Below are 12,246 nucleotides of genomic sequence, written 5' to 3' on the forward strand. Positions count from 1 at the left end.
CCTTTAATCCCAGCACTCGGGAGGCAGAGGCAGGCGGATTTCTGAGTTCGAGGCCAGCCTGGTCTACAGAGTGGGTTCCAGAACAGCCAGGGCTATACAGAGAAACCCTGTCTTGAAAAACAAAACAAAAGTCACAGATTGTCCAAATTGTCCATAAGCAAAACACAACAGCTATAGATAGAGACTGGATAGCAGAAAAAACCTAAAACAAACTGGGTTGAATATTTTAAAGATGTGTTGACCTCAGAATGGAACTGAGAATATATATTAAATTGGGAAGAGGTTTTGTCTTTGTTTCCACAAGAGAAGAAAAACTGTGGATATTATCAAAATTGATAATGATTAGGTTCAATCAGGAGAGATCTCCTGAATAAGGAGAGGTCATAATAGGCAGCTTAGTCATTCAGTCCAAACTAACTTAAAAAGACTAACAAATATCTTTCATTTGATCAGAAATTAAACAATAAAAAACATTTTTGAATGATTTACCAAAGGCATATTTGCTTTACTGGTGTGATATAAAAACTAGGTCTTCTTAAACCATGTGTTTTAATTTAATGTTCGAATGTTAATACTGTAGATACATCATCTTGGATATTAACTCTAGAGTTTTCTTTTTAAATAGCAAGGATCTTATTGTTGTTTGGTATTAAAAACACAGTAAAGGGATTTACAATGTTTTAAGTAAATTCAGTAAACTTTTAAGTACAGTTCAAATTTGTTTTCTAAATCTCTAAGAGTTGGAGTGATTTGGAGCTAGGATAAAATATTTCAGTGGGGCTGTGGTAGCCCATGGCTACAAAGCCAGCAAAGCGGTGGATCTCTAGAAATTAGTTACTTTCTACATTCTAAGAGTTATAGTGAGGAGGATGGCAGCACATGCCTTTAATCCTGCCACCCAGGGACAAAGCTCAGCTTCAGCTCCTAATTAGTAATTTGCACAGTACAGAAATCATATGCCATATTTACACATTATTATAAAAAAACCTCTATAGCGTTATCAGAAAGGCAGCTAATTTCCAATGGGGACGGGAACTAAAGAGCAGCTTCTGTGATTGCTGGTAAGCTCATCTCCCTGCATGCAACCCTGACCAATATTGAAGCAGATGAAACCCTAATGATGGATATCATATTTATCAGTGACTTAGCAACCAGGACTCTTCATAAAAAAAATTAAAAAAAAAAAGAGTTCACCAACATGTGCCCATTGGTTTCTATTGCAGAAGCTTTCCATATATGGAGAATAAATATATAACCTCCATCCCTAAACTGTTCACAGCTCCTCCAAAACATATCTTCCAAACTGTGGGGACCTGAAGAATGGTCACAATCATCACCAACCACTGATGGAACCAAGACTAATGGAAAGAGACAGCTTATAGACGAGGGGATGGACCGGCCAACATCGAGAAAGGAGCCACAGAATCAGCGCAGCACTGCTGGCTCTGAGAAGGACAACAAGGAAAACAAAAGGAAACTATCTTCTCCAATTCATGATGCGTGTGCGATGGTCTAGCTATATCATCATCAAAATGGAAAACCACTAACTAGAAGATAAATGGCAAAGACATTTGGTCATGGGAAGCATGACCAGAACTGGCAAAAACCTAGCAAAACTTAGCAAAGACATCAAATTTTATTTAGCTTGTTTAGGCAAGACCAACAAAACCTCTGAAAACAATGAAGTAGTGAACTAATTGATATCAGACTAGAATATAAAAATCAGGGAACAAATCCAGAATAAATCACTAAGAACAATAGATTAAGCATTTGAAAAACTTGAAAACCCATAACCCTGAAAACTAAAGGGAAATGGAGAACCAGATTAAATCAGACTAACTACTGTAAGGAATCCATAGCCAGGCAGTGACTCAAATCTTTTTTTTTTTTTTTCCTTCTTTTGCTGGGAATTGAACTCAGGACTTTTAGAAGAGCAGTCAGTGCTCTTAACCACTGAGCCATCTCTCAAACCCAGTGACTCACATCTTTAATCCCAGCACTCAGGAGGCACCCACTTTTAATTCCCAACACTTGGAATGCAGGCACATAAGGATCACAGTGATTTAAATTTAAAACCCACTTGTAAAAGGCAGCTTGAAGGGCTAGAGAGATGGCTCAGTGGTTAAGAGCACTGACTGCTCTTCCAAAGGTCCAGAGTTCAAATCCCAGCAAACATATATGGTGGCTCACAACAACCATCTGTAATGAGATTTGATGCTCTCTTCTGAAGACAGCTACAGTGTACTTACATTATAATAATAAACATTTAAAAAAAGAAAAGCCAGGAGGTGGTGGCACACGCCTCTAATCCCAGCCCTTGGGAGGCAGAGGCAGGTAGATTTCTGAGTTCGAGGTCAGCCTGGTCTACAGAGTGAGTTCTAGGACAGCCAGGGCTATACAGAGAAACCCTGTCTCGAATCCCCCCCCCCCCAAAAAAAAAAAAAANAAAAAAAAAAAAAGAAAAAGGCAGGCTGAAATTCTAAGGGAACATCCTTTGTGATCTATGAATATATTTAAATCTTGGAATTTATCCACACAAACTAAGATGTATTTTAGTTTCAAATTTTCAAAGATTTTTAAAAATTTGAATTGAAAGGTAATACTTTTACTATTGCCAAAACCCACTCTGCCCCAGGAAAGATATAACCTGCCAAGAAAGGAGCCCTCAAGGGGTAGGGTTGGAGAAGGGTTTTGCTTTTATCTTTCCAGGAGAATCAAAGCATCCAACTAAGGAAGCCAGAGACCACTGGACAAGGGAAACATCTGAAGAAAGAGGAGCTCATCAAGAGAGTGAGTCCCAGCCGGGCGTGGTGGCGCACGCCTGTAATCCCAGCACTCGGGAGGCAGAGGCAGGCGATTTCTGAGTTCGAGGCCAGCCTGGTCTACAAAGTGAGTTCCAGGACAGCCAGGGCTATACAGAGAAACCATGTCTCGAAAAACAAAACAAAACAAAAAAAAAGAGAGTGAGTGCCATGACAAAGAGTGAATTGTCCAAGTGGTATCGCTCACTTCCAGCTCACCTCTGTTGCTGCCCTCAGCAGACACAAGTGGCGATTGGTCTCTCTGTCATCCCAGTCTGACTAAGACTTAAAGCTGGCTATGAAGTCGGAGCATGGCTCTCTCCTTTAAACCCAGGGATGCTTGTTACAGGCAAATCTAAAATCTCTGTCCCGCATCAGAAGAACCACCTGATATAAGACAGAGGAAAACAAAAAATAAAGGCCACTAACCTCACAACCTTCTGGTTTTTGTTTGACTTAAAACTTTCCTGACCAGGCAGTGGTGGCACACGCCTTTAATCCAGTACTTGGGAGGCAGAAGCAGGCAGATTTCTGAGTTCAAGGACAGCCTGGTCTACAGAGTGAGTTCCAGCCAGGGCTACACAGAGAAACCCTATCTCAAAAAACCAGCCAACCAACCAACCGACCAAACAAACAAAAACCCAACTTTTTCTGAAGGTATAAATATTATCTTAAAATCTGTAAGATTAGAAATAAGAAGAAAAAAAAATAATAAAAAAAATCTGTAAGATTATTATGTAGTAGTTATACAGAATACTAATTCTGGAAATAAGTTTGATCTAGCTTCCTATATGTGCTTTCAGAGTCTAACACAGGTTAACTAGAAACAAAGTTTGTATACTTAACAGATAGTGACACTCAAGACATTCAAACTCTCGACACTCAAGACATTCAAACTACTGACTTATAGGACACTGACATGAAGTTTTACAGAACTTTTGAACAAAATACTTAATTTTAAGTTTTCCAAACATAATCAAACTGAACATTGTGAAATGCCTGGCAGAAATAGCTTCAGTACTATAAACAGTTTTACTGTGCTAGAGTTAAATTCTTTTGTTTTTATTAGACAAAAAGGGGGAAATGTTTCAGAATCATGATCTGAACCCTCAGACTATTATTTACAGAAAAAAAAAAAAAAACCAAAAAACTGTCCAATTGTGGTGTGGCTTAGCCTTAGCACAAACCTTTAATCCAAAAACTTTCTGTTTATTGTAAACAGACTTAAATAAAGTCAACCAGCTGTCAAGAGGTGGAGCAAACACCCAAGTGTCAGGGAGTGAGCCTAGGACACAACCATAGAGTAAGAAGTCAGGAGGAAGGACCAAGGCACACAGGAAGGAGAAGGGAGGGACACTCACTTGGGGTAGGGGTTGCAACAATCTGGAGATGGAGAGCTTTCCTTTTGGGATGTATTTTCTCTCTCTCTGATCTAATCTAGCAGGTTTTCACCCCAGCAACTGGCTCCCAAGTCTGAATTGGTAAAATCAAACAATTCGTTAAAAACAACACATAGGGGACTGGAGAGATGGCTCTACTGACTGCTCTTCCAGAAGTCCTGAGTTCAATTCCCAGCAACAACATGATGGCTCAAAACCATCTGTAATGGGATCTGATGCCCTCTTTTGGTGTGAAGACAGTGACAGTGTATTCACATATATAAAATAAATAAATCTTAAAACAAACAAACAAAAAACCCATCCACCATACTGTTCTAGGTGCTAAGGACATAAAAGTGAGCCAAACCAAGACCTTCTGAGGCTCACGTTTGCAGGTGTAGGCACCTCACTTCCTCTCACTGCATTCCTGCTCAGTGCAGCTTGGAGATACTTTGCCTGTGGCTGTGGTGACCAGCTTCCTGAGTTAGCACTTGGAAAGTGGAGACAGGAGGATCAAGAATTCAATGCCAGCCTTGGTTACATAGTTTAAAGCCAGCCTGGGCTATAGAAGACCCTGTTTCAAAAAAAAGCAAAAGCCAGGAATCACACAGTGGCTCAGCCAGGTATCACACAGTGGCTTACAATCTTATTCTAAGCACTTGGGAAGCTAAGCAAAGAAGATCACGCATCATGTGTTCTAAGCAAACTAGGTCAACAGAGTACCAAGCCTTTACTACCCCTCTCCCCTGGAAGGACTTGTGGACACATCAGTTTACTTTTTCTACTACTTTGTAAACTCCTTTAACATGGGGATGTTGCAAACAAGGTTCTTGGAAAGTTCCAGAAAGTTTTCCTAGGCAACTTCATATGCATATCCATTAGTTCAGCAAAGCTGACACCAGTGAGCTTCTCTTGTTTCTCTATCTAGGATTTTTACTCTTTTCCTCTTTGTGGGGGTAGAACTTTACTTATATGAAAGCTGAATACCCTGGAGCTGTCAAACCTCTGGGTTCCCCAAACAAGAAACCACCAGAGGCTTGACAAGGTCCCATATACCATGATAATACCAGGACACACTGCTACCTCCTTGGTCCCATTCTCTCCTGTGATCACCTGTGGTACCCTGACCCAGTTTGCTTCAACTCACCACCCCAAACAGGTAGTTTGTTCACAGGACACCCCAAGACTCAAGATGAAGGAGTCCTTCATAGGTGAAGGCAGAAGAACCCAGGTTGATCAAGAAGGCCCAGAAGCATGCATGTCCAAGGAGGATATGGCTGCCCAGGAAGTAACACTGGAATGTAACTAACTGATCCAAGTATACGAGTGAGGCCTGTCTTAAGAGTGAAGACCATTTAGGTAAACAGAGGCACATAGTGTACTACTCTTTAGACTTCTGATGAGGAAAAAGGATATGACCAAACGAGTACAAGTGGGCACTACTTTTTGGGCACTACCTGCAAGGGAAATGGCACGTTTGCTTGCCTCCATGCTAAAAGCTCACCTCCTCTTTGCAAGCCCTATGCCAGGGCCTGCAGCTACCTATTAGCTGTTTTACTTGCCCCAGCACCAAAAGCACATCAATGACACATTTCTAACTTTGTGGGACAAGGGTCTAAGCACTTCCTGGCAACAACCAATCCTTCATTCACAAGTTGTTTATCCTGAGATGTTGTAATCTGAATTCAACACGACAAGGGGAGAATCCAGGCTCAGCCTTTGCTCCCTGGAGGGCATGGCAGTCTTGATTTCCCCATTCTGGTAACAGGACTATAAGTTAGCAGAAAGACCCTGGAGCTGTAGAGACGGCTCAGTGTATAAAGTATACAGGAGTTTGATTCTCAGTATGCACACTGGGAGCTCACAAACATCTGTCATTCTACCTCCAAGGCATTCTACACTCCAGCCTCCAATAACTCCACGGGGACTGGCACTCTCATGCACACACCCACATACAAACTTATACACATAATTTAAAATATAATAAAAAAAATCTTTTTAGAGACAGGCTGGCCTTGAACTCATGGAGATCCACCTGCTTCTGCCTCTGGAGTGCTGGGATTAAAGGCATGTGCTGCCACCACCCAGTTAAAACTCTTTTAAAAAGCTTATAAAATAAAACTAAATTAAAGAGCTGGACAGGGCAGTGAATGTCTTTAATCCTAGCACTCTGGAGGCAGAGGCAGAGAGGTCTCAAGTGGACTGAAGCCAGCTCTGCAGCATGAGTTTCAGGACAGTCAAAGCTACATAGTGAGATCCTGTCTCAAGACACCAAAAAAGAAAATTAATAATAATAATAATAATAATAATGTGTGTGTGTTTGTTTGTGCTAATTTATTTGGGGAGAGGAAGTATGTGAGCCATGGACAACTTGGAGGACATGGAGGTCAGAGGACAACTTTCTTTTTTTTTTGAAGATTTATTTATTATATGTAGCTGTCTTCAGACACACCAGAAGAGGGAGTCAGATCTTGTTAAGGATGGTTGTGAGCCACCATGTGGTTGCTGGGAACTCTACACCTTTGGAAGAGCAGTTGGGTGCTCTTACCCGCTGAACCATCTCACCAGCCCAGAGGACAACTTTCAATAGACTGCTTTCTCCTCCTACCACTCTGGGGACTGAAGCCAGGTCAGCCTTGGCAGCATGTCCCTTCACCTGAAGAGCCACCTATCTCCCCGCTCCTCATATATAGCTTATGTAAGAATCTTTTTTGGGTTTTGGGGTTTGTTTTTTTTAAAGATTTATTTATTATTATATCTAAGTACACTGTAGCTGTCTTCAGATGCACAGGAAGAGGGCATCAGATCTCATTACAGATGGTTGTGAGCCACCATGTGGTCGCTGGGATTTGAACTCAGGACCTCTGGAAGAGCAGTTGGTGCTCTTAACCACTGAGCCATCTCTCCATCCCGGGTTTTGGTTTTTAAAGATTGGTTCTCACTCTGTAACCTAGGCTACTTCCGACCTGTGGCAAACCTGTCTCAGACTTACAAGTGTTAGAAACCAAGTTATGCTTGGTTTATATGGTATTTAATTTGGATCAAATGCATTATATTCAAACATTTCTCAGTCAGTAGGATAGGTTATAAACACAAACACCAGCTGTCAGTGGAAGTTCTCTTGCATTATTGAGTATCCTTTTGATGTTCATCACTTGCCCATGGTCCCCACACCTGTTTAAACTTGGGCCCCTGTATCACCAGGGTGACGGAAGTTCTTCCAGGGCTCCAGCCTCATGGGTTAAGCTGAGCACCAAGCTTTTCAAGGCCTAGCAAAACTTAATGACCACTGCCAGAGATGCCCCGCTTAGAGGCCAGCTTCCTCAGCACTCAAGCCCTGTCCTTGGCCTCCTCTTGAAGGCCTAAACACCCAGCCCATCTGGATTCTGGCAGTGATCCAAGGACTCAGCTTTCCTCACCAGCCCCTCCCAGAAGGGCTCACCTGAAGAGGGGCTTTGTGGCTGGGGCAGGCCCTCTGCTGCTTTGCTGTCTTTAGAAGAGTCCTTACTGTCGGTGGTCCTGAGCTGTGTGTGGGAGAAGAGCTGGAGGACGAAGCCGGGAGGGAAGCTGCCATCAGTGAAGTGTCGGACTTCAGCTGGTGCTGCAAACGTCTCTGTGGGTGACTCAGGAGACGGGGGGTCTGGAAGAAGGCCACGCAGAAGTGTGTGTGAGTAGGACAGACCCCGAAGGCTCAAGCCCTAAGTGTCAGTTGAGCTCATGTAGAGCTTCTCTGGTGTCCACTTCCTCATGGACTTCATGCTCCAGTATTACAGCCAGGCTCAGCACCCTAAATCCCCTCACCTGGGTCAGGGTCCAGGATTTTGGTCATATGCCTGCTTCTCTTCTTCCTAGCAGGTTCATCCTCAGGGGACTCTTTCCATCTCTGACCACGGGGCTTTTTATTCCCTTGCTCTATGACAGGGGTAACTGTAAAAGGAAACAACTTTAGCACTTTCAGGCCACTCACTCTTTACTGAGGTTTACTCTTTAACCCCAGGTTCCTGATGACACCTGCCCACCCCAGCCCCTTAGCACAGGATGTCCCACTAAGCCAAAGCTTCCCTGTTGACTGACCAGGCAGCTCAAGGGGGCGGAGTCCTCTGGGCCGGAGTCTCTTAGGAAGGGATGGGTTGTCCTCGGAATCCAAGAGGACCACGATCTCTGCTGGCATCCTGACAGGATCCGGGTTGGAGATGGGGTCTGGCTGGCCATCCTGGCCTGACTCTGAGGGGGCAAAAGCCCACTGAGCTCGAGGGCCCCCACAGGCCCCACTTCTCCCTCAGCCCTCACCCTTACTACCTAGGCTGGGCAGGGATGGCTGGTCAGCTTGGATGTCTTGCAGAAGGGCAACCCCTTCACTCCAGGCTTCTAAGATGTTGCTCTTCTCAGAGGGGCTCAGGTCCAGGGTATGAGGATGCTGCTCCAGGATGTGTGCGCGAGCAGTGTCTGCTGATGGGGACCGGATCTCAGCCCCACACACCATGCACAGCGCCCGTCCACTGCCTCCTGGGCTGTTCCCCACCAGGAATTCCTGCTCCCATGACACTTGCTGCTTGAGCTCCTCACAGCCTTCGACACCTGCTTCCAGCAGGTTAGGCCGAGGTGGCGGCGTCTTTTCCTGTTGGGTTACTGCAGAAAGGGGAATGTGCTGTGAAGATGCCAGGGCTGGTGATGCTGTGTGGGATGGGTGATTCCTGTGCAATGTTCCATCCCCCCATCAGATCCTAACCAACCAGCATAAGGCACACAGTTAGGGTGTCTGATACTGCAGTTCACCCCTTTACTTCTCATCTAGTCATAGTCCCACTCCACGCTTCCAGAGCTGAAAGGCATCATATGCCTGCCTTGACCTCTTTGATCATCTGACAGATATCATTCCTGTGAGGCTTCTAGGTTTCCTCACCTAAGAGTCAACTCCGCCCATATCCTATTTGTAGGCCACACTGTACATACTTCAGTCTCAAGTAGTCTAGCCTTAAATTTACTATGTAGTGAAGGTCAATTTTAAATTCCTAATCCTCTTGCTTCTACCATGCCTGGTATTTGAAGTGATAGGAATCAAACCCAGGGCTTCGTGTATGCTACACTCTACCAACTGAGACATGGCTTTAACCACCCCCCTTTAAAGTATTAACTAGTGTATGTATAATGTAGGGAGGAGGGGGTGGGATAGGGTGGGTGGATGGAGACTTGACACATGTGCCAAGGAGTGCACATGGAAGGCAGAGGACAGTGCTGTAGGATGGCGTTCCATTCATCCACCCTTACATGGACTCAGAGGATCGAACTTAAGGTCATGCATAGTTAGCTAGGATGGCCTTGAAATCAGCACCATGGGGGAGATGACTTTTACACACCCTCTCCCTTTCAGTTTCCAGTTTGAGAAGCAGCCTTGGCTCCCTCTGGACCACCAGCTTGTGTGTGACCGTAAGAAAATACTTTCCAGAAAATTTTATCTCAATGATGCTATGGTATCTTTTAACAATTACTGCTGTCCTTTTAGCACCAGCTAACAAATACCCCCATTCTTCCAATAAAGCAAGGTTTCACTTGTTTATTTTATTAATTTTTGTTTCATGTACATTAGTGTTTTGCCTGCATATACATGCTCTTGCATGAAGGTGTCAAATCCTCTGGAACTAGAATTACAGACAGTTGTCAGTGACCATGTGCTCTTAACTACTGAACTATCTCTCCAACCCACCAACTTGCAGATTTTTAAAATTTAAATATATCCCACCAACAGCCCTGATAGGAGCCTTTACTTCTGTCAGAAAGCTCACAGATCAACCCTTGATCAGCTATATTTCCCTCACTTTTCCCTACTGAGACAGGGTTTCCCAATAGCCTTTGTTGTCCCTAGAACTCTTCCCCTTCCCTCTTCCTCGTGCTTCTCTTAACATTCTTTTTTCCGAGACAGGGTTTCTCTGTATAGCCCTGTCCTGGAACTCACTCTATAGGCCAGGCTGGCCTTGAACTCAGAAATCTGCCTGCCTCGGGGCTGGAGAGATGGTTCAGTGGTTAAGAGCACTGACTGCTCTTCCAATGGTCCTAACTTCAAATCCCAGCAACCACATGGTGGCTCACAACTATCTGACACCCTTTTCTGGAGTGTCTAAAGACAGCTACAGTGTACTTACATATAAAAAATAAATCTTAAAAAAAAAAAAAAAAAAAAGAAAAGAAAGAAAGAAAACAAGAAAGAAAATACTAAAGTTGATCAATGTGATGGTTTGTATATGCTTGGCTGGAGGTGTGGCCTGGTTGGAGTAGTTGTGTCACTGTGGCAGTAGCTTTAATAGCCTCATCCTAGCTGCCTGGAATCTAGTCTTCTCCTAGTGGCCTTCAGATGAAGATGTAGAACTCTCAGCTCTACCTTCAGCTTGCCTGCCTGGCCGCTGCCATGTTTCCACCTTGATGATAATGGACTGAACCTCTGAACCTGCAAGCTAGTCACTATTAAATGTCTACAAGTTGTCTTGGTCATGGTATCTGTTCACAGCAGTAAAATCCTAACTAAGACAATCATCTTATTGTTACCAAAGAACAGGCATGCAGGAAATGGCTGTCCTGCCTGTTTCTCTCTAGGTTAAAGTTTCTCTCAAAGGTCAGCCTGTCTCTTACAAGGAACAGCCTTCCTTTTCTAGGGTGCACCTGAAGTATGCGCAATGATGGCTTGTGTTCCCAGATCTCTGCAGATGGGAAAAGTTTCCTCAGAGCAGAAATGTTCAATGCAGAGGCAGTCTGGACTCTTCTGTCAGGTGCCTTGATTCCCTAAGTACTATAACTCCTCTTCTACCAACTGGGACCTAGGGAGAGGGAGCTTCTCGAACAGTCTAGGTTCTATGACAGGACCCCTAGTTTCTTTTCTTTTTCTTTTTTAACAAGTAGAGGCTGTGCACCACCTGGAGATTTTTTTTTTAAAGATTTATTTATTTATTATCTGTAAGTACACTGTAGCTGTCTTCAGACACTCCAGAAGAGGGAGTCAGATCTTGTTACGGATGGTTGTGAGCCACCATGTGGTTGCTGGGATTTGAACTCTGCACCTTTGGAAGAGCAGTTGGGTGCTCTTACCCACTAAGTCATCTCACCAGCCCGACCCCTAGTTTCTTTTTTTTTTTTTTTTTTTTTAGTTTTTGTTTAATCTTGCTTTATTTTATTATTCTTCCATAGGAGCCTGTTATTTTCTTTTTTTATTATTATTATTTTCTTTATTTACATTTCAAATGCTATCCCGAAAGTTTCCTATACCCTCCCCGACCCCTAGTTTCAATTGGTCTTCTTCCCTTAATTCTCCTAAGCCAGGGCTCATGAAGGTCAACCAGCCTAGCCAGCACTTCTTCCTCACAGTAGTAACCTTTCAATCTTGACTTCTGCTACTCAAAAGCATTCAGGAAACTACGTGCCCTTGGTTCTCTTTCTGTTCCTCCTCTTATCACCTACTTGGGTCTTTTCCCTCCCCTTCGGAAAATCACACTGAAGACTATTTCCTCAACTCCCCACAGAAGCTGACCATCTCATTCCCCTCTGTGGCATGTTTCCTCCACAGCACAGTATAGGCCCTCAACAGATGTCTGTCTGTGTCTAAACCTCAAACACTAACAGCACTAGACACCGATGACAAGGGACTGACCTCAGCTCTTTGATCCCTTTGGCCTCCGCCTTTGGGTAATTCTCACCTGCTGCCTTCCGACAACCCCATACTTTACTTCAGCAGTAGTGGGGCTGACTGAGGGCCACATGCTTGTACTTGGTAGCTAGCTGAGCATTCACCAAGGAACTCTATTTCTAGCTATCTTTTTCACTCTGAGACAAGATCTACTATCCAGGCTGACTGAGAATTTGTGATCCTCCTCCATCAGCCTCCTGAGTAACTCAAATGACAAGCCTGCATATCAGGCCTGGCAACTCATATTCATACCCGGGCAAGACACCCAAGAGAATTCTAGATGTAGATATCCAACTACCGACCTAATCATGCTCCTAGAGCCTTTAAGAGACGTTGAATTTAACAATGTTCAGAGCCTATTCCCGATCTACACGGCAGCACTGTCTCAGTAATG

At 43.9% G+C, this 12,246-nt stretch overlaps 1 protein-coding gene across 1 annotated transcript in view; it reads right to left on the reverse strand.

The window, feature by feature from the left end:
* Spindoc (spindlin interactor and repressor of chromatin binding) overlaps positions 1-12,246 on the reverse strand; it is a 24,125-nt gene that overhangs the window by 8,914 nt on the left and 2,965 nt on the right. Inside the window, exons 2-5 of the mRNA XM_021202901.2 lie at positions 8,480-8,809; positions 8,255-8,404; positions 7,982-8,107; positions 7,623-7,820 (exon numbers count right to left, since the gene is read on the reverse strand). Coding sequence (XP_021058560.1) covers positions 7,623-7,820; positions 7,982-8,107; positions 8,255-8,404; positions 8,480-8,809 — 804 coding nt within the window. The remainder of the gene's footprint in view (positions 1-7,622; positions 7,821-7,981; positions 8,108-8,254; positions 8,405-8,479; positions 8,810-12,246) is intronic.

The sequence above is a fragment of the Mus pahari genome, chromosome 1, assembly GCF_900095145.1.
Source record: "Mus pahari chromosome 1, PAHARI_EIJ_v1.1, whole genome shotgun sequence".
NCBI lineage: Eukaryota > Metazoa > Chordata > Mammalia > Rodentia > Muridae > Mus > Mus pahari.